The following is a 25,884-nucleotide window of genomic DNA, read 5'->3' on the forward strand; positions in this document are numbered from 1 at the left end:
AGAAATTATTGCTTTCAAACGACTGTGAGATTTTTCATGTTCATGGTCTTTTCTGGAATTTCACTCATTTCAGATCCTCTTAGCCTGCATCGGGTGCACTCTCGCACTTCCGGAACCACCGCGTGCGCGCATAGTCGTACCGGCAAAGCAGCAGCAGCTCCCACAGTTCGAATATGGAGCTCCAAAGCCCGAGTACGGCCCACCAGCCGAAGAGTACGGTCCTCCACCACCGACCGTCTATGGACCACCGGCACGTGAATACGGTCCACCACCGAAACTGATCACCAAAAACGTCTACGTGCACGTCCCGCCAGAAGAGCCCACCGAGATCGTCCGGAGTCCCGTTCTGGAGACACCCGTACCCAAGAAGCACTACAAAATCATCTTCATCAAGGCACCGGCTCCACCGTCCCCGATCAAACAGGTGATTCCACCCCAGCCGCAGGACGAACACAAAACTCTCGTCTACGTGCTGGTGAAGAAGCCCGAGGAACAGGCGCCACTGGAAATTCCTGTGCCGGAAACCACCGAACCCAACAAACCGGAGGTGTACTTCATCAAGTACAAAGAGGGCGAAAAGGAACCGCACAAGCAGTACGGTCCTCCACCACCAGGTCCCGCCTACGGTCCACCGTCTGGTCCGGCTCGGTATCAGCAGTTCTGAGGGTCTAGAATCAATTAGCTAATTCGCACTGCGTACCAAACAGTACCAGCTCGTTGTTATATTGTTGTTATAGCGTTCTAAGGTGTTTATCAAATGTTTGCAAACGGTGTTGTTGTTCCCATCGCTCTTGTGATCATCGACCATCAAATCGACCGCATTTCATCAATTTCGTTCACCGGCAAAAACCACCGAGCGGAAGAATTTTCTTCCTCTTCACCAAGCGTGGTGATCGAACGCGACCACCCTGGCAATGTGACCCGGCGAAGACTGATGAAGGAAAATGGAATGAAAATTAATTGAAATAAATATCCTATCTCTCTTGTATCGAGTGCTGTTTGCATGATGCGTTCTCCGATGACACTATTATGGGCGATACTCTTTTCGTTCTGCCTCCGGCGTTGGCATCCTTCACATACGTAGGTGTTTTAGCTGGACCAACTCGTCCTGTCTCATCCATGGAAACCCATTAGTGTCGTCCTATCCGAGCGTCAACGCTACGGCATGTCACAATTGCTGGGCACGAGCTTGTTTGCTTTCCTGTGCGATCGTATCGGTGAGATAATGCATACGTTCTTCTTTTGCCATGCTTATCTCGAATGTCCCGGAACGAAACGGGCGCGGTGGCTTTCCCCACAGCCATCTGTCCATCATGCCTCCACTAAATGCTATCATTAGAGCTTGTCGTTTTTTTTTGTGCTAAACGAAGGGATAAGCAAAATAATGGCGAAACTGAAAAGGAGCTTCTGGGTAAATATTGATCTTCCATCTATTTGAAGTGTTCTTAGGCGTGGCTGTCCCACATCTAATATGTTTAACCCATTGCGCACCTGAATAAATGCCTCCGTGGCCCCATCTTGGATAGGTATGTGCGGAACAACCCTCAAGGAGCACGGAGCAGTCGAGAGAGAGAGAGAGAGAGAGAGAGAGAGCAATAATGGTAGCACCTTAAAAAGAGTTCCTCCGGGAAGGTTATCTCGGTTTCAAGCATACGTACAAGCGTACAAGTTGGGAAGTAGTGTAGAGAAAATAGAATTAGCAGCAGCGATTTGCTGAGTGCAAATAGCGCTTAATAGGATTTCTCTCGTTCACAATGCTTTGCTTTACGCATGCATTCACCTAGGTAGGTGTGGAAACTGATTTTTCGGCCGATCGCTACCCATCCGTTGTGTTTGAAAATGACAGCGTGAGGAAGAAAAAGCAATCGAACACAACGTAACGTACGTGTCGCGTGTATGCAAAAGATTACACGCGAGCTGAATAGTAATAGAACGTGGGCGAGTTATACTGGGAATGGAAGGAGCTATGTTTACTCTTTGCCTCTCGGAAGGGTTCGACTATTAGCGAAAACGTGCGCCAGCACACGATCGGTTATCGTGAATGTGGATCGTGCTTCGCGTAATATACAAGCTTCTTGTTGTGCGGCGAAAAAAAATCAATCATTGTGATCCTGTTCCAATGAATATTAAATGCCATTCGATTAGACATCTAATTCAAAGCGCAATAATACTGCTTCTTTTTGTAATCTCACAGCAAACGTACCTGTAATCCCCCTTTAGTACGGATGGGGTGCAATCGAAATTAGCGAAAGTTTACAACTTGTTACAATAATTCTGTCGTGAATGATAATAGAGTGTAGTTCTCTATGAACTGCATATAGTTTTACAATTGCATATTGGTCTAAGAAATCTTTGAAAAATGTTCTTACTATTCTTATATCGCATTCGCCCACGCCTATAGCTCGAATAGCAATGTATTAGAGAAGGATGATTTTTCTTATCACAGAAGCTGAGGATACAAGAGCTACTTAGTGTTGAAAGTGGTATTATGCGCTGCAGTATTAATACACCTTCCATAAATAAGTGCGCCATTTTCTTCATTCGCACAGAAAGCGCCCATTTTCCCACCCTTGGGAGAAATCATTATAAATACCCGAATATTTGGCTTCGTAAGTCATCATCACCCGTACTTACCGTCATGCTGTTCAGCAGAAACGTTATCGTGGCACCAGGTTTTGATGGTGGCGTCGAGCAGTTGGCTCGCAATATATCGCCCGGGTCATACTTGGTGTGTTCCGCAAGCAGGGTTGGCGGCGAGTGGGGCAGTTCTGAAAAGAGAAGCGCACAGCCGGAACAAGAGACGGTATATAATAGTCAAAGGGCTCTTTAGCACACGACGCCACAGAACAATAACAAACGAATGCTGTTGCCCATGGCAACGGGGCATTATTTTCGGTGCATAACAAACGACGGCTTGGCTCAAGTAGGCGAAGCGCAACTGCGTGAAAGAAAATACAACCGATTGCCCACAGTCTCTGTTGTGGGTCGGTCGTTGGTAAGACTGTTGGCTTTCGTAGTGGTGGTTTCCGTTTTGCTGATGTCGAGAATGGTGCTTCTTCAGGAAATCTACTGCCCGGAGCAGATCGTGATACCGGAAAATTTTCACATCACTCTGAAGCAATATGCTAAAGGTTTGCTCGATTCGTTTAAAGCCGCAACAGAGCTGTAGGCTACGTGGCTTGATTACTGCTCTTTTTCTTACCGCTGTACCGATCTCACCGCAGCCGTAATTCGAACACAGCCATTTGATTTATTGCGTTGGTCCGCGGCGTACTTCCGATGTATGGCACTGAGCGTGCAACCTCCGGTGAAATCTCGTTACGAACCTGCCGCACACTATGGAGCACTCACCGGTGGCATTGTTCGTGTTCTAATCGATCAGGTAATTATCGAAATCACCGTAAGACAATACCAAACCCAGAAATCGGCGTTCTTGAGCACATGGCGAGGATGGGCGTGGAAGAAAAAGCGTAGTGCGTACGGAACTAACCCCCGGGGGAAAATGCTCTGTTTTGCTCAATAATTTAGCCGTTGTAAGCTTTCACAGCTTTCCAATTGGAAGGATCGGTGTAAAGATCAGATGCTAGATTTTTATCTGTTTACAAACCATTGGGCAATTAATTGTCACTTCTTCCGTCACCGACACAAATGTTCTCCCCCCAGGCAATAGTGTGTACCCGAGCACACCTGGTAAATTGCTTGAATGCACTCTGACTTCAGTTGCCCGGTCGGTTACGCCAGTGCAACATTATTCAAGCATTTACGGTGCCATTCCAAGCCATAAATTAAAACCATGATTAGGTTTTTATGCACTATGCTCGAATAAATTATAACCGATGAACATTTTTTTTGTTGCCCATAGCACATTCTTTACACACCTCCCAAAGCAGAGCAGCAGAGATAGGGCCATAGTGGCACTTGTAGTCGGTGCCACATAGCAGTGGTGCTGCTACAACTCACCACAAATTCATTACAATACTGCTACAACCATTTACATTGCGTACTTGGTCCAGCGTTTTAGCTTGGGTTGGTGGTGTACAAATAAAATGCAAAACTACCCAACTTGCTTCTGAAGCAGTCGCTTAGCCTTCCATCCCCATTGCCGTGTTTTCCTCGAAACTTTCCCTGCCATCGTGGACGCCTAGCTCATTTTATTCATTTTCTTCCTCGTACTGTACATTTCCGATTCCACCTTCCAACGCTCCCAATGCGTGGCCTGCCAACCAAAACCATCGTCCAACTGGTGCCGGTGCTTCGTGGAGCAAACGGTTGCAGCTCGGGAAAGGCTACTACGTACAAAAGAAGATCCTGTTGGAGAAGTGGGAAGGTTTATGTCTTTCGGAAGTAAGAAACAGTGTTTTATTGGTCCTTTTTTTGGGGGACAATCTCTAGCAACAAATTTCTCAGTGAGTGTGTGTGTGTGTGTGAGCTTACACGTAGGCATGTACGCACAAACAACATAGAGTGTCCTTGGACAAGGTTCCTATATTACCATGTTAAACACCTCTTTGGTTGGTGTTGAACCGTTCCATACAGCTATTTGTAACGTAGACTATCTATTCGTATCTTCTCGCTGGGATCCGACGCTCCTGCCCTGCTCTGTGCCCGTTGATTTCATCTGTCCCTGCCCAACGCATCGAGTAAGGAAGACTTATTGAATGTTTTGTCGTTGCTTCGGATGCTGAATTGGTCCCAGCTACACTGGCTGAAGATTGTTGCCGTGTTCATTGGTCTGTTGTCCAAAGTAAGTAGCGAGAGTAAGGCTAGCGAGTTGCACAGTTAACACGACAACGACGGTCCCTTAATGGTACCGATGTCACTCAATTATCCACACCCGAGAGCATGAGATCGGGAACGGCTCCCGAGCCTAGCCTTGGAGCGTACATACGCTTACATCGTTCACCCCTAATACCCAGGACCTTGCGGGAACCGCAGAAATGATCTGCGAAATGTTGACCGAAGACCCGGACGGAGGCACAGCGTCGATACCGTTTTGGATGTTTCGGGAGTGCTTTCTTACGGTGGCCAATTTGGATTGCGGCTCTGCGCAGAAGTTCGTGAATGGCAGGAAAGTTTTGTAAGTTACGTTACCGCTGTGGTGGTTTCGCTTGTTTGCGGGATCACCACGGCAGGTTTAGCAGGTTTACTGGAATGATCAAAAAAATGTTTCATTGCCCATCGTGCCATATTCAACGTATGGACGCAACATAGGGACGAAGATACGGGAGCCCTAGAGGAGGAACTGATGCCGCCTGCTCTTCCGAAAGTTTTGTCAACTATTTCATTTAAAAATGCCATAATTGACAAGTACCGTGCCTTGCTCGAGGTGAGTGGCTTTGAACCTGACCTATTGTTGTTTCTTGTTACTTGTTCAACTTTTCGATTGCAGGATGAACCCGAGCAGCACAATTTAGCGCAATCGAGCAACATCAACATAGACGACGTTGACGACCAACTTTCTGCTCCATCGGTCGTTCCCTCGAGGCTGGAATCTGATTTTAAGTTTCTCGGCGACAGCACCGACGTGTACGAAGTGCTTCGCAGAGCACCGGACTTTGACAGTGTCATCGTTTTGCTGAGACACCTGCGTAGACACGACGTCAATGCCACAGTCAGTGCAACTAGCCTGTCTCAGGCGGCTCTTGAGCGGACACGTGAACGATCTAAGCAGATCGAGGAACTCAAACCCACTATCAGTGAGGAGGAATACTGCAAATTAAAGGAACAGGAGCGACAGGAGCTGCTCAAGGAAATGGGCCCGCCGTGGTTGCTGTTGTATCTGTTCTCGCAGGATTCCTCACGCATGAAATCGTTCAATTACGTCGAACAGTGCTCCACCTCCATTTCGGAGGAATCGGTGTCGGCTTACTCGATGGAGAACATTTATGAGGATACGCTCGAGCTAGAGCCCATGATTCCACCGGCACGCCGAAAATCCAGCTTTTCCTTGCCGGTAACGCTGCGTGCTAGAATGAGCGTTAGTTCCCATTCGGCGGCGTTTATTACGAACGACATCCTCACCAGAGTGGTCTGTTCGATAGACCAGGCAATCGTGGACGGCGAATGTGAGCTTTCCGTGGGCTCGATAGCCTCTTTCCTTGAGCGAAATGCGAGCGCCAGTGAAGAGTTTCTTTCTCCTAGCGACCACGACAAGCTGCAGTCGTTTCTGAAGGAAGCGGAAAGCCGCGAACTGGAGGTGAAGGATATTAATGAGCTGTACAACTTTTTCGTGAGCGAAAGCTTCCAGCGAGCGTTGCATGAGGATGAAAATGCAGCCCAGTCGAAGGAAATTTTCAACATTTTCGGTGAAAGCGGCATCGAGGTTGATGCAAATCTGCTCGAGGCTAAGATATCAGATAATATGATTCTCGGTTTGGTCGCCCCACCGCCCATCGAAGAGCCGGAATCCGACCACGTCGAAGAGCTGGTCGAAAGTCCTGCACCGAGCGCCATGCTTCTAACTCCTTCGATGGATACTCTGCTGGCTGATGTGCACGAAGGCGCTACTCAGACAGATCCAATTGAAATTGCTTGCATGAAGCGCAAAATACCGCTCGTTCCGAAAGACGACCAGCACATACCATATAAATGCAAGATTTCCGCAATTCCAGGCATTGGCAGCCCATTAAACGAAACCCTGCGAGATGCATTTCTCGCATATCTAGCCCAGCAGTCAGTCGAGCAGCAGGGTTTGATTTATCCTCGAAATTTCCGCGAAGCGTTATGCCCAAAATTCGATTAACGACCAAAAGCAGCTTTGCTGTGCATCTAAAGAAATGACAAACAAATGGAACACGGTTTTCTTATCTGCGGCTAGACATCATTCCGTTGATGGATCAGCCAAAAACATCATTTATCAAGAGCGTGTGTCTATACAACAATGAATATATATATGATGAATAGAATGCCGTCCCTTTGGATGTTCCTGTTGCGATGTCAGCTACAGCAAGATTTTTCTTGCGTTTTTACATACGTAGGAATGGGACCAGGATTTCGTCAGGATTCGAAACCTTCAAAACGAACCAATTTGTGCTTCGGTTTCATCTGCGAATCAGTCACAAAATACAATACGCAACACCTTCAACGCATCATTACTCTTGTGCGGATGACAGTTTTCATTTTTCACCCAATGAAAGATATGCACATATACGAGTGGCCCATGGGAATATTCGCGAGAGGTGTCCTATAAAGCATAACATTAAATATAAAACATTTTGCTTTGATTGTAGGATTTGTCCAATATATGCTAGGATGGCTGCATTTCTTAATTGCAACGACGACGTCGGTTGAACAAACTTTATCGAACGCTCCAGTGCCCTCCCAATCTGCTCCCAGATAGTAAACGAAATTGAAAGTAGAATTATTGCTCGTATTACACAACCAGTTCTGCCTTGTTTCTCGATGTGTGGCCATCTCAACATTGTAAATGATAGCGTGAATGTGAAGGGCTATTTAGTTCAGTGTCGGTTGGAGACCGTTAGCGAAAGAAAAACAGTACAATAGGTTGAAAAATGATACCTAAAAAAACATGGCCACCAATGCATGGGACAAACTCAATCAAAACTAAAAAAAAGCGTTAATGATGTTGTTGGAACCAGCATAGCATGATTTAAAATTCGCTCCAACCGGACGGAAGTCAGTGCTGTAATGCTGTTGTTTCCGGAACGACCCCACGGGCATGCTGTTTTGTTTTCCATTGGCCCGGGATAAACTTCAGATATTTGTGTTTTCTTTACCGGTATTCAATGTAAATGTAGTGCCTATTATGGAAGTTAAAATAATGGGATTTCGCCAGGACCACCATGCTACAGAGAATCATGAAATTGAGATACGATAGTTTGGGAAAACAATGAAGGCAAACTATTATCTACCGCAGATTCATGCACTTATAAACGAGAACAAAAACAGTCCAACCCGGGCTGGTAAGGCCCTTTGCAGACGAATATCGTACTGAGCAATGTTCATGTGCAAGTAGAAAAGCAGTAAAAGTAACATGACTAACACAGGGTATTTTATACAGGGATAACATTTACAATAGAAATTTAAAGTTCAAAGAGATTTTATCAGTTTACATATTGCATAGAACACATTATTTCATTTTGTAACAGTAATTTACAAATGTCATTTAGACGTTGGAAATATATGACACTTGAGAAATGGAATGTAGTTTTGATGAGTAATCTTTAAAAAATTGAAACAAAATTGTCGATCTTCATTCGATGCTTCTGTGTAATGCATTCGGCGATCCAGACGATGTTACGGAACTCCTGCTCTCTCAGTTTTACATAGGAATAAAACACACCGAAGTGAAACTGTCGCATAAAACTATACACATTCAGCTTTGCTTCATACATATAAAATCTGTTCTCCAGCGAACGTTCGCTGGAATTTGTGGACTCGTCGAATATAGCCGCATATTCAGGATGATGTGAGGCTACGAATCGCACCTGATTGTAATCCGAAGCATGCTCTAAAGCTACCAACCCATCTGGAAACAAACGACCACAACATGGGTACAAGTTTGCGCAGACCTCTTTCGAAAGTGCGGTGTCGAATGCATTGATGGTAATAATTATCGCTCGTCGATCCGCTTCAAATGCAAGCAACTCACACATAACGTCAGCAGTAGTACCACCTAAGCGCTTGCAGTAATCATAGAATGCTTCCAGATACGACTTGTAGATAGAATTTCGAAGAATTTCGATGTTAAGGTCGTTCATATCTTGTTCAGAGATGCATTCGGTGAAGAACGGTGCCAGCGGTGTATCGATCAGGATCGCATTGAACAGATCTGACGGTGAAACAGCCAAGTGTACGGCCTCCATTTGTTCGAACCGACCAAGCGGGTGGCACTTTGAAATCAATTCAACGACAGGGCGTTGGTGTAGCGTCCCTGTAATGAGCAGCATAATGTTATCGATCATGTAACCGTACGTGATGAAATCGAGAAACCCAGCAAGTGGTTGAACGGCTTGGTTACGTAAGTACTGGAATTCGGTAACCAGTATTTCACGGAGCTTTTCGTCGATTATCGACGGAGTGAGTGGGGCTGCTTCGTCGGCTAGAAATGGTCCAAAATCCGTACTATGTAGCTGAAGCTTCAAATCGTCGAGTGTTTCACATTGCACGAGATTCGAGTAGTCAGCATTCTTCAAGATGCTGCCCTTGAAACCACGGCACAGACCCTCCAAGTATCCGCCGTCGATATTAAACAAGAATTCTGCCATCGTTAGAAGATTCCTTGAACTACTTTAAAAAGCAGTGGCTTCAGAGGTATAACGGGGCTTCGTTACAAACATCAACACACTGCCTCCACAGTAATCTGTTGGATAACAAAATAATGATGATTCCAAACCCTACTTTGACGTACATACGGCAAAAAATACTATGGCAACGTTGCATTCGCTGGCTACTTCGATGGGGCTACATTGACATGTATATATTTCAGCACATTTGCATGTATATTTTTCCGAGATATTCTAGTTTTAATGCAATTTATTTTAAAATAGTTTTAATCAGAAGTTTACATAGTTTTTAACCAATTCTAGTTTTAAACATATGAGCTAGTAAGTGTAACCATGATACCGGGTTGTTAAACTAAAAGTAAAAAAAAAACAAGAACCACTGGTTAACTGGCATTTTAAACTGCAATAAATGGTTATCAGAGTTAAGGAAATGCATTCAACAAATAGAATAAAATCGCTTTTGCAAAAAACCCCTATCTTCATGTAAAACGAAACATCCGTACAGCGGATGAACCATTATTCTAACAGTAAAATAATAAACCAGGCATCGTATTGAAATGCAATTCATTAATTGCAAATGCTGTTACAATGAACGGTTGTACATTCAAGTGTATAAAACCTTAATAATGGATTAAAAACATATTGTTTTCCGTGATATTGTAATGAAGGGATCGGTTTTGAATGAGGTGATCCGTCATTGAATGTATTGTTTTTTTTATTTGAGATCAGTTTAACAATGATGTTATTCTTGCTCATTCATTACTTTACGCTTGTATTTTAAATGGTATATTGCAATAGTGCAATACAAAAGTAGCCACCTTCACAGGATACCTAGTGTACGATGTATAACACCAGCAACCAGCTACTGCGGAAATGTGCCATTCGTACACGATCTTAACTCACCCACAGGAGTGAATCCCTCGCCAGGTCCCATCGTGAGACATGCGCCTGTACAGCGAATTGCGAACTAATGATGATACTAGCGCAGAATACGGAGCATAGAAGATGATAAATTATGCTGCTGTTGATAAATTAACGACGACGATTTAAAATACATTTGTGTCGCGTCCGATTTCAGCACATCTGAGCGACGGCATTAGAGCGGCATCGAGACCGTCCGTCTGCACTAACTGTTCCGCCACCGTTCAAGCAGCGAGCAATGAATTGAAAATGAAAGACCGAATCCGAAATCGTCAACGCTGTCTACGTATCAAATCATTTTACGATGAAGCGGTCCGCCGGTCAGTGCCGGATGGATGCTTCCGAGGCACTGAAACTGAAAGCATTGCCCGATCCCGACCAAATGCCTGTCCCGATGAAATATGATGGCACCCGGCGGAGTCGAACCATGCCGCGACCCACAGAACGTGCCCGCTCGGCAACGAATCTCATGAATGATGCGTCTTCCTGTTCCGGCTCCCGTTCCTGACGTCAACGAATTGATCGCCAGCCAACGAATCCACCGTGCACTGCTGTGCGGCAGTGCAAGGAGCCCGCACCAAACGAAGGCAATTTATTAAGTAAGGGAAATGCACTTCATTTTCTCCCGGCGTCGTAGTCAAATCCTGTCCCAATGCGAGGACATCTTTCGTGGTGCAAGCTCGTCTCCGGGCTGGTTCCGGAAGGTACCGAAATTCCTTGCACCATGAAGACGGCGATGACTGAATCAAGCATCCTGCCATTCAGTTTTACTTCATTGTGGTGGGGAACTCCTTCTAGGCGCTCGTTGGACGCGGCATGAGATTCATTGGAATATTTATCCATCTTTTTCGTTGCATTACGGCACTTTGCGTCAGGTAATGCACATCTTGTCCTGCCGAGCGGAGCGAGAGTGTAAGACTTCACTGTGTGCTTGAGATAAGCGGAAAAAAGTCAATAAGAAATGTAAAATCATGCCACCGCGTCCTGATGATACGATGGCTGCCCGACTGCCGTTCAGGTGCAAGTCATTCGACCACGAGGCGCGGCAAAAAGCCAGCGGAACTGGCGGGCGCACAACGAAAATTAATTAACGGAACATTTCAAGTAAAGTCGTAAAGTAAATATGCTACTGTTGGTGGCCAAAACTGCACAGTACATACGCTCTCGTGCTTTGCCTGAGGACACGGAAAAGCATTATACGTTTTCCAGGGGGGAGAGTTTCCTCATTGGCTCAGCCATTACCGCTTCACTGCACCCAGCAGACTTTTATACTTTTATTACCATTTCCTCGGTGCAAGTCAAGCGTGGGTGAATTTTTGGAAGATCGATTTTGTACGGAATTAAACTTGCGCCGTGCGCCCTTAAGATCTCTTCCATGTACAGCTCTCACGGATGTTATACACCGCGCACGGGAAGCTACTGGAGGGAGCCGCCCAAATGAAACGAAATGAAATGAGTCAAGAATGCAATTAAAAGTTATCCAACGCGGCTGGGCCGTACAAGAGATCGCACACCCTGAAACGGAATGGGCCTCTACTTATGGCGGGAAGCAAACACCGAGCAGCTTTGGAGAAATGGGAAATGCTGCTCATCGTGCGGCGATTATTTCCTTTTATTGTGCCACATATTGTGTTTGTTTGCTAAAACTAAGAGACGCAGCAACACCAACAGCTCGAATTTGTGTTACCCAATATCGCAGTGGACATTGCTGATAACTTAGCGCTAGCTGGATGATAAGGTTTCGAATAGTTGTTCCAGCAAGCGACACAATCTGTTTGTCTTTTTTTTCTCCACGTAATCTGAGGTGATTTTAGTCCACGGTTTTTGTCATTCATTTCGCAACTAAATTCGAGGCAGCTACTTACCGACTACCGTTAGCACGTTTGTTGCAACTCCGGTGTAGAACGAAGGTGCATCCGCCGTTACCTCGCAGGTGAAATTTCCCGACAAATTGAACCCAACGTTCCGTAACGTTACGTGGGTGGCATTGGATACTGTCATCTAAAAGTAGAGTTAAAAGAAAAAACAATTGCAGTCTCAATCAAACTGAACGATGCGTTAACCTTTTTGCGTTGGTCAATTAGTGGCTTGTTTGGGCACTAGTTTGGAGGCAACACCGCTGGGAAAATTTAGGCAAGCAGCTCTAAATATCGCTTCAATTAAATGCAAATATGATTCACCAAATGAATTTAATAATGAATGACTAAGCATGACTACATAACCGCAAAAAAATAACACTTTGGGGTTAATATTTTCGTATACTTTTAGAAGAACATTGGCTCGGTTCCCATTAATGCATTTATACCTGTTAGCATGTTGTTGCGGATGGCCCACGAAACACTGCAAGCTATTTGCAATTTAATGTTTTGGCATTCATTGATTGCCTGAACAAAAAAAAATAGGAAGTAGGGATTACGAGGAAGCTTCGATAAAAATAAAACCAAACAAACAAACCACTCGAATTCTGGCTCCGGCCAATCGACCCCAAAAATCGACTTTAAGCTGTCCGTGTATCCATGCCGCTCGGGGTGTTTATCAGCAGATAGTGCTTAATTGCAAAAAAACGAGACTCGGTGCGTTTTTCGTGCCTCGAATGCAGTTGCTGCCTCCGGTACCGAAATGGCCAGTCGGGCATACGTCGCATAAACCCGATTCGATACACGCTTATCTGTTCGCAGGCCCGGATTAGAGCCAATTAGCTCGGACAGAGCACGAACATCGCCTTAACCGATAAAGACGATCCCAGCAGGGGTTTGCGCACTCCGAGGGGAGCTATTGTTTGTGTCAGTCCGTGGCGAAAGCCCGAAAACCACCGTAATGGTTCGCTCTTGTGTACTGCTGGTCATCACCCTCGTTCTGATGGTGCACGATGGCACCGGCAATCCCGCTGTAGTAACCGTCTCGAATCCGGAACCAACCCATCCGATGGACAATCCCGATTGGGTTCCACCAACTGGACCAACGCGGGAAAAAGACCGCGAGTATTGGCTGGCGAGTGGACAAGCGCGCTTACGACGCCAGTTAGAGCACAACGAACCAAACCTCCGAGTGGCCAAAAACGTTATCATCTTCCTCGGGGATGGCCTATCGATACCGACGCTTGCAGCGACCCGCGTCTACATGGGCGGTGAAGAGCGAGAGCTTGCATTCGAAACCTTCCCCCACACGGGACTCGCCAAGACGTACTGCATCAACTATCAGGTGTCGGATTCGTCCTGCACGGCAGCCGCCATCCTGACGGGCGTGAAGAACAATTACGGCACCATCGGAGTCAGTGGCCACGTTCCACTGATGAACTGTCCGCTCAGCCTGCTCGAACCGAACCGGTTGACATCGATACTGAAGTACGCACAGCAGGACGGTCGCTCGACGGGCATCGTCACCAACACACGCATTACCCACGCAACTCCGGCCGTTGCATACGCAGTCTCCGGTGCACGCTACTGGGAAGACGACACCGAGCTACCCGCAGGTTGCCAAGACATTGCATCGCAGCTGGTCCACGGGGAGATCGGATCAAACCTCACGGTAGCGTTGGGTGGTGGTGCGAGACACTTCTATCCGGTTGGGACGATGGACAGCAATGGTGCACCGGGACACCGACAGGATGGACGTAATCTCGTCGATGAGTGGATCACCGGAACCACTGGACGGAACCTGCGGGCGCAGTTCATTCACGACCGGGTAAGCTCACCAGCGTTCGCGAATGCTTATGTTTTGATCGCTTGTTTGGCGTGGTGATGTCGTAGGCAGGACTTTTGGCCATTCAACCGGAACAGGTGGATCGATTGTTCGGGTTGTTCAGCAGCAACCACATGTCCTATCGGTTGCTGGCAGATCAACAGCGGGAACCATCGCTGGAGGAAATGACGACAAAAGCGCTACAGCTGCTTCGCCGCAACGAGCGCGGATTCGTGCTACTCGTGGAAGGTGAGTGAAATAGCCCCTTTGGGGGGATGAAGTTTTTAAAACAAACTTACTTGCCACCATATGTGCAACGGAGAGATCGATGGCCTTCGTGGTATGTTCAATAGCACCAGAGAGCCCGGGTTTTCTTGGACTTTCGAACGTGAGGTTTTCGATTCAAAATGCACCAAAATAAGCCAAACCTCTTGGGGCGGGGGAGGTTATTTTATGTAATATCCAATACCAATCGATAAATCCACAAACTTTCTATTTCAATTTCACCGGTACGGTACTCCAATCCTTCGCTAAGCTTCTCTCGGCTCAGCATACTCATCGCAGAAACGGTTATTGATAGGAGGAATTGCGATTCCAAGCGTCAAGTTCCAATGAAACGATCTAACCACGATCATCTTCCCGGTGTCCATTAGCGTGCTCGTTCAGGTGTGTGTTCTACGAACAAAGACCGCTTGTTCGCGCCATCGTTCGAGGCAAAAAAAATGTAATTCTAGCGAAACGGGCACACACGGATTGATCGCACCATCCCGGGAATGGTTCAGAAACGTCATCGTTCCGTCAACTGCAAGTCACCCCAAAATCCCAACGAGATGCGATGGACAACCGGTTTCAATTGACAACGATTGGCCAACGCTTTTCGGCGGGGGTGGGACATTCGAAGAAAAGCCTCGTTTTGTAGCCATGAAAGAAGGATAAAAGTGCGTGTTCATGCACTCGCGAACGCCGGCTTACACCATACGTCTGGACGGCGTTTATCCAGCATACAGCAACCGGCAGTACGCACAAAAGAAGCGTCGACAATTTCACTCATTTTCCCCGTTGTGCGAGAAACCAAGAGAAAGCCTCTCGTTGGGTGACATATTTTTTTTGTTTACCGCCCCATTCTTACTTTGACCCCCCCGGCCAGGAAGCACGTCGTCGTACGCACGCGAACACAAAGCCGCAAGACGAGCCAATGTGACGACAAGTTGACGTGATTGATGCAGTCATCCCGCTGGGTGGCCTTCCTTAGCTTGGGGCGTCCTTCGTGGGGGGCGCGTTTTGCAAATGGTGCAGTGATTCAATTTTTCAAATCCTCCTTCTCGCTCCTTCACGAACGCTGCGGGCACACTGGGGCATTGTTTTAAAAAAGAGCTCACGTCGCTAGCGTTTTTTTTGCTTGTTTGTTTTTTGAGCGAGCTCGGGGACTTTCGTTTTTCCTGCTACTCCGTCTTCCGGCAGGCGCTTTGAGTGTCACATTCGATTCCAGCGCGCGTTTTGATACCATTCTTCTCGTGTGGTGTGTCCCGGTTAGGTGGACGGATTGATCACGCACACCACGACAACCTGGCCAAGCTGGCGCTGGACGAGACGGTTGAGTTGCACCGAGCGGTGGAAAGCACCATGGAGCAGCTAGACGAGCGCGAAAATCGCGACACACTGATACTGGTCACGGCGGACCATTCGCATACGCTCACGATCGGTGGATATCCGGTCCGAGGCAACGATATCCTGTCGACTGGTGATTTTTCGCGCCTCGACCGGATGCCGTTCTTCACGCTAACGTACGCGAACGGGCCAAGCTATGCGGACCACTTCTACGAAACCGGAGGCCGGCGAAATCCGGACGATATGCGGGACCGATATCACGATCCGGATTTCACGTACCCGGCCGCCGTACCGTACGAGGACGAAACGCACGGTGGTGACGATGTGGCCGTGTTCGCGAAAGGACCCTGGGCGCACATTTTCAGCGGACTCTACGAGCAGCACGTGATCGGCCACGGTCTGCTGTATGCCGCTTGTCTCGGTCCGGAAACGTTCCTGCAATCCGATGCCTGTCGTGATCGGTTAAACGGCGCAGCTTCACCCACGAGGCCCGGTGTCCTCGTGGGTCTTTTCACGCTGGTTTGGTACCTTAGCAAACGAACCGTGGTCGTGTAGAGTGAACGAGGACCGGAAGAAGTGACCCGGAGGTCCGTTGAACCCGCCAAGTGCCGGGTGGCAAACCCAGCGCCCAATAAACAACCCCCGGTCCAAATGGAGGAGGAAAACTAACGAAGATGGTAATAAATTTATTCTAACGGCTTACGAAACGTGCAATCGGAAATTATTTACAACCGAAAACCGAATGAGCTTTGTACCCGTGGGCTTTTTGTGCTATGCAAAAGTGAAAACACGTGGTGCGACAAGCTGGAACAAGCAGCAGCAAAAAAAGGGTGGTCTTTTTCCCGAACTTTTTCCGATAACAAACGACTGTTGTTGCCTTTTGTTAGGTTAACTTTTTCGTTCGGCACCCTCCGTGCACGAGCAATACGGGGGACAATTTGGGATGTTTAAATATTTGATTGCACCTAACCTATCACGTGGCCGTGGCGCGATCGATGCGCTCCTTCGGAAGGACTTTCCTTCGTTCTTTCTTTCGTTTTTTTTTCCACCGCGGGAGCTGCCGTGACTTTGCGTGGGAAAAAGTTTCCATTGAACCGCGCCATTTTGCTATTTTCATGCAACAACGCGGACGGTAATCGATTCACGGACGAATTCTGCTCCCCACCTGTAGGTGCCCGTGCACCGTGCTGGCACCGTAATTAATCAAAAACTTTCGCCATCCTGCTGCCCCCGAACCGTGCATGGCTTGGCTTGGCTTCGGCTGGGGCACTTCGGCGACGGATTCTGCGAAAACTCTGCGTTGCCCTATGAAGATCCTACGGCGAAGGGCGAAATTAGAATCGTCTAATGAAGTACCACCGCTCGGTGCAATCAATCGATTTCACGGGCGGTCTTCGCTACTAAGCACCTCAGCGGGAAACTGTGTTAGGCCACTGTGGAAGCGCGTCAGGACCTCTCTCATGCCCTCCGAGAAGGGGGTGAAAGTGTTAAGGATCGCTACCCCCCATCGGCCATCGAGCATATGCCATTAGATGATCGTGTTCGTGCACCAACTGACCGCTAATCCTGGCAGCGTCCCGAGCACGCTCGCACACCTGCAAGAGCGCTGTCGCTATTCATCATTCCTCGTGTCAGAAGTTTTCTGCCCTAGCCCAGGAGCTCCACAGCTCTCGGATACGTGCAGATTGCTTCGGCATTTAGGGCCCCCTTCCTTCTCTTGTGTCGGTTTTGTTGCGGCAGCTCCAGCATAGCGTGACCGGTACGTGGGATGAAGGTGGCTCGTACGGTCGGCTGGTGTTGCGGTTGATTTAAGAAATTGATTTACGATTGCCCTGCTTTAACTGTGCTGCTGTGCTGGTGATGATTGGCCCGATGTTGGGTGGCAAAACTTTCGTGGGGAGAGGATGTGAGTCGTCCACCCCCACTACTGTGCTGGGTGGTTTTCTGATGATCTGTTTCATTTCACGAGAGAACACAAAGCTCGTGATTCAATAGACCACGAAAAAGGAATTAAATGCATGCGTGGTACAATTACAGATTGTTCTGGATTTTGCGGAAAACCACGTGCGAATGTTCTTATCGTTTTTATGTCTATGGCGTTAAAAGGATATTGCATGAAATGTTAAACAAAAAAACGAAATCAAAATAATAGTTATGTACGTAGGGGAGCTTGATAGCCGAAGCGGTAGCGTGCGGCACAAACACACGATAAGTATAGGGATCGAATCTTGTCTGAGCCAAAACCGGACGCAGAACTAAACTTACGAGTAACTAAAAGTCATGAAAGCCTTGGCTATTATAAGCATAGCAAAGTAGGCCATGACATTACGACGTGCTCAATTGTGAGCGGGGGCCAGTAAAAGAAGAAGATGTATTCCAAAAATACAACAAATGCTACAAACGGATAGCTTCACCACGAAACAAAAACAAAGCATGCTACAAATTCATGTTGTACTGATCGGCGAAGTGAGTGTTGCGAGCAACAAACAAACAAAAAATGCGACACCATTTTCCAACCATCTCTTAATCAACCAAACTCGGTGCCTTTTTTTCTTGCTTCCCGTCTTATCATCGTTCAGCTATCCAACAGCCCTTCAACGCTTCAATCAAGAGCGCAAGAGATCAATTACTTTCGCTCGAAAAACTCCGCAAGACTTTCGACAAACCATCGAAGAAGCGGAGGAAGCAATTTTCCCTCCATCCCGACAGCTTCGACGCCCTTTTTTTTTGTTCGTCGCTACGCGTTTCCAGCCAAGGGCTCGAGAAAAGAGGCCCTTGAATTTGCGTTCTACACGCTCGGCGCGGCAAACGCGCGTCCTATCTCTGACACTTTCGCGGGCGCGGCTAAGAACAGGACACAAGTTTTATATTAAAAATCATAATTAATGATCTTAATTAAAATAAAGTCTTCGGCGAACAAAACCAGCATGATGCTTGCCGTCATCGTACAGCCCTTTCGGCGGCGTATCAAACTAACTCAAGACAAACAGCGAATGAAAAAAAAAGTGCTTGGAAGCACATCCTTGCGGCCATGATTTGATCCGGTTTGACTTAGGCTTTTTCTGTTTTTTTTTTTGCTCTTCTCTCACTCCAACGCCACTTCATTCTTCGCTTCGGTAATCCATTCGTCCATCTTTTCGCGTCACTCGGATCTCGTCAATGATGAGATCGTTGCTTTTTTTTTCGTTGCTTTCCCGCGTTCTATCGTAGCTGGCGATTGCTTCGCGTGTAATTAAAATTGTGCTTTCGCTTTCGCTTGACTTTAGGGCCCACCGTCTCCAATCGAGCCCATTTCAATCCTTTACACTGGCGCATCATTAGAGCGTTACCCGGTTGGTGAAACGTAATAACAAAGCCGAGGCTAACAAATAGTATCGTGGAAAAACGGCAAACCGAACTGGCGGAATGGACAAAAACAAATTGCAGCGGTACAGATGTCCTTGCAGTGGGTCTGTATTTTGGGTGTTAATAGCCGTGTCAAGCGCCTCTTAGGAATACTTCCTCACTTCGATGGAACATGATAATAAACGCTAAAGATGATGGTATTTCATTTCATTAGTTGAAAATCATCCGACAAATACGTACATCAGTGTGTCCTAAGAAGTGCAACGTTTAAAAAGTTTTCTAATTAATGCTCCTGTTTATCTCGCTTTTGTTTTGTAAAGAAAGATTGTGAGATCAATGCGAATATTTTTGCCGCAATCCATATTGTGTAAGGATGAAATGGGCTTTATTTTAATCGTATTCCTATAATCCACAGTCATTCAACAAAAATTCTATGCATAACATATTCTACAAGAAGAAGGTTCCTATAGTAACTGATAGTTAAAAAGTGAGTGTAAATAAGAAACAACCTAACTGAAAGCACGATCTCAGGTACGGTTGCATGAAGCCGACGCTTGGATTTGATCGTGAAACGTTACCAGAGCGATAATTGTATGAGTTTTCCTCCGTCCAACGACGCTGTGCGATCATAGAACATCATCGCTCACCGGAGGTGTTTTTCCATTCATTCTGAATCGAATGCTTCGTTGCGTTCTTTGAAAACATAAATCAAACTACAAAGCTAGGCCGGCGTGGTAGAGAACCCTTCCCATCGTACCCAAACAAAATGAAAAGGAAAAAAATAATAATAAAGCGAACAAATGACAACGGTCGCCGGATCCGGGCTAAAGGGAGCAGATAAGAATTTCCATTTAATTGAACTAAATTCTCGAATGAATGCCATTCCTTCAATTTCCAAGGGCTCGGGAACGAGCAATCGAACCGAATCGACGGAACCGTCCACCCGGTCCTTCCACCCGCGATCGGTCTAATCAAACGCCGGTGCTATCCGGAAATTCCAGCATCACACCGGGAATCAAATGCTCGGACCCCCGCTCATAATCGCCCGACCGGCGTCGGCGGAAATCCTCGTCCTGTAATCTTACGGCCCTCGGTACTGTTGAGTAGCCTTTCGTCGACCTTCCCCCGAAACAACCCCGGAAGGACCGCCCGTTTTGCCGGTCGAGCGAGCGATTATGCAAATAGAAGAGAAATTGAAACCAAGCCTTTGATCGAATGTGTAATGAAATAACCGCGCATAAAATCATGCCCGTGTTCGAGCTCAATCCCCACGACACTGCTGACTGGTGCCTGGTGCCGGACATTTTGTCCGTTCATTCGTGCGCCGGGTGTGTTAATCCCCCCCAGGACAGGGAGAGATGAAACGCCATGGCAAATGCCGGTCAGGAGCTTGCGTTTAAAGCTCGTCCGTTGCTGGTTGCCGGTCCCATATTCGGATCGCACTATTTACATAAGACCGTTAGGGGCTAGCCTAAGAAAATGTGGGCTTCTCTGTACGCCGTCATTGTAGCGGTCGGTTGGGCCAGGCCGGACTAAGTCCGAGCTACCGTTGGCAGTAATCAACGTGAAGCACAAAGTTGACCCAAGCCCATCGTCGCATGACGTCTCGCAGATTAATTTAGACCGCCTGTATTGTCGCCGGAGACCGCCGGTCATTATTTGCGATGGCTGGGAAGCCGCGATCCACCGATCCAGGATCATTTGCCATACGCTCCCGGGCCTGCCATAGACCACGTGCAGACACACATACACACAATCTGCCACCTCGTGCGGAAACCGGGCGACCTGTGAAGCGACAGATAATCCAGTACGGAGCAGCTGTCCGGTAAAGCTCATTTCTTGATTAGGTATGCAAATTGATTCATGCCACCGATATAATGCGGCACTGGTGGCTTGCGAAATCGCGCAACCTTTCTCGCACAGGTACAGCAACCCTCCTCCCGAAAAAGGCTGACCGTAATGGACAGCAGGCGCCGATGGTGGGGATGAGATTGCGTGGCCATTCCTTGTAATGTGCTTGACCGAGTGGAACTAATTGTTTTGTTGAAGGGCTGATGAACCGGACGGAGAGCGCACGTCTTCGACAGCAAACCGTGAGTCGTGATCGCGAATACACCGCCACGGTGGTACGATCAACATCACAAGCGCCCGGCACAGATGGTCGCCCCGTTTGCCGGCTTGCGAGACACGTTTGGTTGATTAATTAGGCGCTCATTAGGTGCCGTTGTGTTCCGCGGGCGTGCGGAGACAAACTAACCCCGACTGTGCCGAAGATTAAACAACCGGATCAGCGGACACGGCCCAGACCACCGACAGACCCGACGGTGGAAGGCTCATTATTTCTTGACGCTTGAAATCTGCCCCTTCTGTCACCTGTCAGTGGCAGCAGGTCGATGCCCACCTACCAGCCTAACTCCGGAACTGACTCCTGTGCTGTGGGAAAAACCAACGGCGGTTACGCGGCGAAACATTCCGGATTTGAGCATTAGTGCACAAAACGGCAACTAGGGGGTGTCCCCATGCACATTGACACTTCTTGCGAGCGGTCTTTATGAGTTCTCAGTGGGGGTGGGTTGCTCTAATGGCCACGTGATTATCTAGCGGTGTTTATTTCATTGCCACAACCTGTCATCAGCTGGCCAATTGGCACCGTCATCGTATGGTGCTTCCCGGAAAAGCGGCTCGTCCTGGTTACCAACATCCACGGTGAGATGGGAAAATCAGGACGCGGCTCTGGTCACCCTACACAGACACACGGTGTGCGGATAAGTGCCACCGCACGGAAAGGTGAACCGTTCTTTCTCAAGACTTCCCGAGCTGGGCACGGCTAGCGAGAAAGAGAGATAGCGCGGGATCCAAGAGGATGAGTGTTCCACGGTGAGGAAGATATTAAATGTAATTGTTATGGTTAATTCTTTATGGCAGCGGTTGGTCCTTTCGTCGGTCCTTGATGGTTGGTACGAGCCAAGCCCAGAGTGTTGTGGGTGGAGCACAAAGCGAAAAGAACAACAAAAAAAAAATGTTCAGATCAAATTTGCGCGACAAAACACAGTCTCCTTTTCCTTCGTGCGCACTTCTCACAGAGGTAAAGTTAATCTGCTCCAATTACAGACACACACACACAGAGCGGAAAATAGACGTTAAAGTTTAAAGGATAACGATCTGTCTGGCTTAACGATCGATGCTTGCCTAATGGAGAAGGAAATTGCAATTCCGTCGATTGCTTGGATGCTGGGTAGCTGGGAAGCTAATGAAAAAGACCGCTAGGGTGCAGTCAGTTTTGTTGTTTCAAAATCGTACACGTAATAAAATGATAAATGATGCGATGTTGTTAGTGACAACATAAACAAACTACCCTGAAATAAAAATTTGGATATCTGTGAATGTAATAAATCAAATATTGGTAAATGGAATAAATATATCAAGAAAGAGCACATTTCCTATACAAGGCCGTGTTATTTTTCAACCAGATGGATATTCGACCCTTGCCGTAGAAGTGTGCATTCTCTCACAAATTGGTATGCGTATGCACATAAATGAAATAAAACGTGAAGATGAAACGGGAAAGAAAATGTGCATCGTTTTCCAAAGATTTCCTGGTCACATTTTTCTATCGTCAACTATATCCCTACAACTGACACATTTTGTAGTTTAAAAGTTGTGCTGGCGATGACACAAAGCAAGAAAAGGTGCATATTTTTTCAATGGTGTTTGAGCTGCAGTTTTCATTCATCAGCAATTTTACCTGTAGCTAATACACTTTCTGAGATGGTATTTGTTCTTGTGATAACACACAACAATGCTTACGGACATCCTATAATCAAAATAAATTTTTGCCATGAAGCTACCACGGTGGCTTAGCATTTATCTTAATATATAAGTGTATCATAGAACGATGCGTGCTAGCACTTACGTGTTCGGTAGCTACCAGCTTACTGTTACTGGAAAGTTCTTCATAATAGCAGACATTCCAAAAAGCCAGAACGTACAAGAACGCTATCGATGATGATTTATCTCGTTTGAGGTGAGAGGCATATACGATAGAGTAAATCTTAATAGCTACTAAAAAATCAATTCCTTATTAAACTCTCTGAAATGTAATGAAATTAAAATAAATCTATTCGAAGGGTGGGGCGTATGTGTGTATTCATGATTTATTATTGGAATTAGGCTTTGAGAAATGCATGGTTTTAAAACCAATGCTGAAAAGTAATATCAATGGTCAACGCTAACGTGAGTTAAAAAAAAACATGAAATGAAATGCATACTTCATTCACTTATTCTCTAGACACTGCGAGCTTTCAGCTGCAACACTTGACATCAAACAATACAGCCGCTAATCAAATGATTTCCCAACTGACACGAGCCATTCGCTAGACTTATCGCAAACACTAACTCATGGTGAGCTTGCTTCATAAAAGTGAACGATACAAATGCCTTTGACAATGGATAATAGATGAACGCAGCCACTGGCTAAAGAAATGGAGCGCTCCTAAGGGAGTTTCTTATGGTGTGCCCAAATAGGCCTCACTCGCCGAGATAAATACCATTTCGGTGAGCGAAATAAAACAAATAAAATCCACACATATCATCGCATCCCATTCTCATGACCGCATTTCCGCATTAGTGGCACAGTGGAATATGGAGTGTGCTAGATCGCTGGTTGGGATGTTGGGCGCGCGGTAAATACGTGCCAAACGCCCCAACCCTAGTTCTGGCCACCACTGCCACCAAATCTACGAAAGTGGTATACAATGTGTGCCCTTCTGCTGCCGGCGTATCTGCGGCAGTTGCGTTCGTCGAGGGAATTCGAGCTTACGAGCACTTTTATGAGAGTTTTTTTTTTCTTACTTTGCCCAACCAACCCTGTGAAGGCGTACGAGCGAATGCAAGCACCGCGCGCTGGCAGTGCGCTATGCGTACGTGGAAAGCCTTACGTTTCGTTTCATCTTATCTCGCTTGAAAACAAAATCACTTTTATTAAGCACTCCCACCGCATCCAGAAAGGGTGGCTCCAAAATACGCGGGCGGGTCGCTACCGGAAGCGTTGATTCCACTCAATGTTTCGCTTCCTCAATGGTGGGCCACATAAACGAGCGAGCTAAGGAAGCATCAAAAGGACGCCCATCGCGCAGTATTTTCTCTCACGCACACGAACGACCAACGGTGCGGGTGGAACGGCTTCGAAGTACACACAAAATGAAGTGAGAGCAACTCAAACAACCCCCCAGCAGAAGGAGGCCATAGGACGACGCGAGCTTTTGGCAATGGGCTTTTATCGCTCATTTCCAGCGTTTAATTGCTGGTGAACGAGGAGCTCGTAAAAAGCTGAACCGATGCGACGAGTGATGGCAGCGTCGAGCAGCCGTGCACGTTTTATGCCTATTTTATCATGGCTTTTTTTTGCCTGTCTCTCTCTCTCTCTCTCTCTCTCTCTCTCTCTCTCTCTCTTGCACGCGTGCGAAACATTGCAAGCGTCACTTCACTAAAAGCGCATGAATCATAGCGAAGCAAATCTAATCCATTGATAGTTGGATAGTAGGATGACAAAAATGATTACGATGATGATGGTGGCGTTTACATCCTCTGATGGTGCTTGCGGGAAAGCCCTCGCGGAGGAACAATGTTCTAATATTTCTCACCACGCATTTCAGCCACAGCAGAAGTTAAAGCAGCTTAGGTAAAGTCGAGTATTATAAGCGCTGCAGGATTTAATGATTTTTGCTATTTTGATGATATCCATCATAATCATTTTTAATACTACAAGGTACTCTGAAGCAAGAACTAAAACAGTAAGTCTACTTTGTATGTCCTCTTTTTATATTTACAGTAGTATGATTTAAACCATCATGAAGGCTGTTATTTAAACATGCAGAGTAAGTTTGAACATTATACAAGTAATTTAAGATGCTTTGAGTTAATTTTAGAAGTTTTGAATATGCAGCATTACTTGTCTGCAAAAATGCAAGCTTTAAAGTGATTGTTAGATACAGGACGATGGGTGGTTTCAATAATTATAACCTTAAATTGTACCTACATTATCTTGAAATTCATCATTATATGTTTTAAATCATGGACGATTCATTGATTTACAAGATTTTTGTGCGGAGGTGAAAAATTGTAGTCCATTTTTCCGCTGATAGTTATACTTACATCCACTTTAATGCCGGTGAAGGGGAAAATCTTTGCCGGAGGATTTTCAAACGGCGAATATCGATAGAACTCCAGCGTGCCTCGGTACCATTTGACGGAGTAGAGTGGCGCGCCTTCCATCTCGTACTGACAGTGCAGTTGGGCCTCCTGACCACGCCGTACCCACGGTGGTTTGATGGACAGTGAAAGGTTTCGCAAGCCCGTGCTGGCTACGGATGCTGCAAGTAGAAGAGAACAGTTCCGTACATAAATATTGCGTTTCGGACAACATGCTTCACGAACATTTTGCTACCAACGCCGGGCGGCTAAATTATGTGAAAATCGAACCACAATCGTCGGATGAATGAAATTGAAATTTATACGCCCTTGCTCGTAGGGCTCACGCCCTTTGACCGCGCTTGAGAGATTGTTAATGCTGGTGCAATCTTTTCCAAATCTCCGCTCCGACACGCGCTATCACGATTCTAAGCGTGAATGCGAAACGACTACAGATGCATGCGCGACACTCCACGAGCGCGAAGCATCCCACGAACGAGCGAATCAAAAGCCTTTGCCAGAAAACTCTCCAGGGATATAAATATCCCAGCATTCCATCCTGCCGGTGAAAGGCCACCGCACAGAGCGTGTGTGCGAAGCGTGAAGCAAAGCGGTGCAGGGATTTCCGACCGAGAAGGAAAACGCCTATTGACAAGAAGTTTATCGGATTTCACGGATTTTCGGGTGGGCGCATTTTTTTCCACCCCCACTCCGATGAAATTTGATTTCTTTATTTGGAGTAAAAGTTCACTTTGATTTCTCGGTTTACCCATGGGAAGGAGATTGGTTCGATCATCACACCATCGCGCGTTGCGTGCGTCGAAAGCCGGAAACCTTCCGTGACTGCTTTCGCTTCCTTTCACTGCTTTCACTCGATGGTTTCCCTGCTTCTCTA

At 46.7% G+C, this 25,884-nt stretch overlaps 4 protein-coding genes across 4 annotated transcripts in view; 2 read left to right on the forward strand and 2 right to left on the reverse strand.

Annotated features, from left to right (window-relative positions):
* Positions 1–677, forward strand: part of LOC128720908 (uncharacterized) — a 37,043-nt gene extending 36,366 nt beyond the window's left edge. Inside the window, exon 2 of the mRNA XM_053814608.1 lies at positions 30–677. Coding sequence (XP_053670583.1) covers positions 30–664 — 635 coding nt within the window. The 3' untranslated portion in view covers positions 665–677. The remainder of the gene's footprint in view (positions 1–29) is intronic.
* LOC128720067 (uncharacterized) overlaps positions 1–25,884 on the reverse strand; it is a 90,762-nt gene that overhangs the window by 56,219 nt on the left and 8,659 nt on the right. Inside the window, exons 2-4 of the mRNA XM_053813714.1 lie at positions 24,954–25,171; positions 12,032–12,167; positions 2,635–2,768 (exon numbers count right to left, since the gene is read on the reverse strand). Coding sequence (XP_053669689.1) covers positions 2,635–2,768; positions 12,032–12,167; positions 24,954–25,171 — 488 coding nt within the window. The remainder of the gene's footprint in view (positions 1–2,634; positions 2,769–12,031; positions 12,168–24,953; positions 25,172–25,884) is intronic.
* LOC128720065 (uncharacterized) lies at positions 3,047–6,742 on the forward strand. The gene is made up of 7 exons (XM_053813711.1): positions 3,047–3,131; positions 3,225–3,382; positions 4,276–4,344; positions 4,646–4,744; positions 4,917–5,077; positions 5,212–5,326; positions 5,390–6,742. Exons 1-7 carry the CDS (start codon positions 3,047–3,049, stop codon positions 6,740–6,742), a joined length of 2,040 nt encoding a protein of 679 aa, XP_053669686.1.
* On the reverse strand, positions 8,184–9,227 carry LOC128720066 (V-type proton ATPase subunit d 1-like). The gene has a single exon (XM_053813712.1). The coding sequence runs from the start codon at positions 9,225–9,227 to the stop codon at positions 8,184–8,186; it is 1,044 nt and encodes a 347-aa protein (XP_053669687.1).

Source organism: Anopheles nili, chromosome 2, assembly GCF_943737925.1.
Source record: "Anopheles nili chromosome 2, idAnoNiliSN_F5_01, whole genome shotgun sequence".
NCBI classification, from domain to species: Eukaryota; Metazoa; Arthropoda; class Insecta; order Diptera; family Culicidae; genus Anopheles; species Anopheles nili.

Bases quoted from the DNA above. Each gene is read 5' to 3' on its own strand.
- LOC128720065 (XM_053813711.1), top strand. From the start codon at position 3,047: ATGGTGCTTCTTCAGGAAATCTACTGCCCGGAGCAGATCGTGATACCG. The intron at 3,383-4,275 runs GTAATTATCGAA...AAACGGTTGCAG, and splicing joins TTCGTGTTCTAATCGATCAG to CTCGGGAAAGGCTACTACGT. The intron at 5,078-5,211 runs GTAAGTTACGTT...GACGCAACATAG, and splicing joins GTGAATGGCAGGAAAGTTTT to GGACGAAGATACGGGAGCCC.
- LOC128720066 (XM_053813712.1), bottom strand. From the start codon at position 9,227: ATGGCAGAATTCTTGTTTAATATCGACGGCGGATACTTGGAGGGTCTG.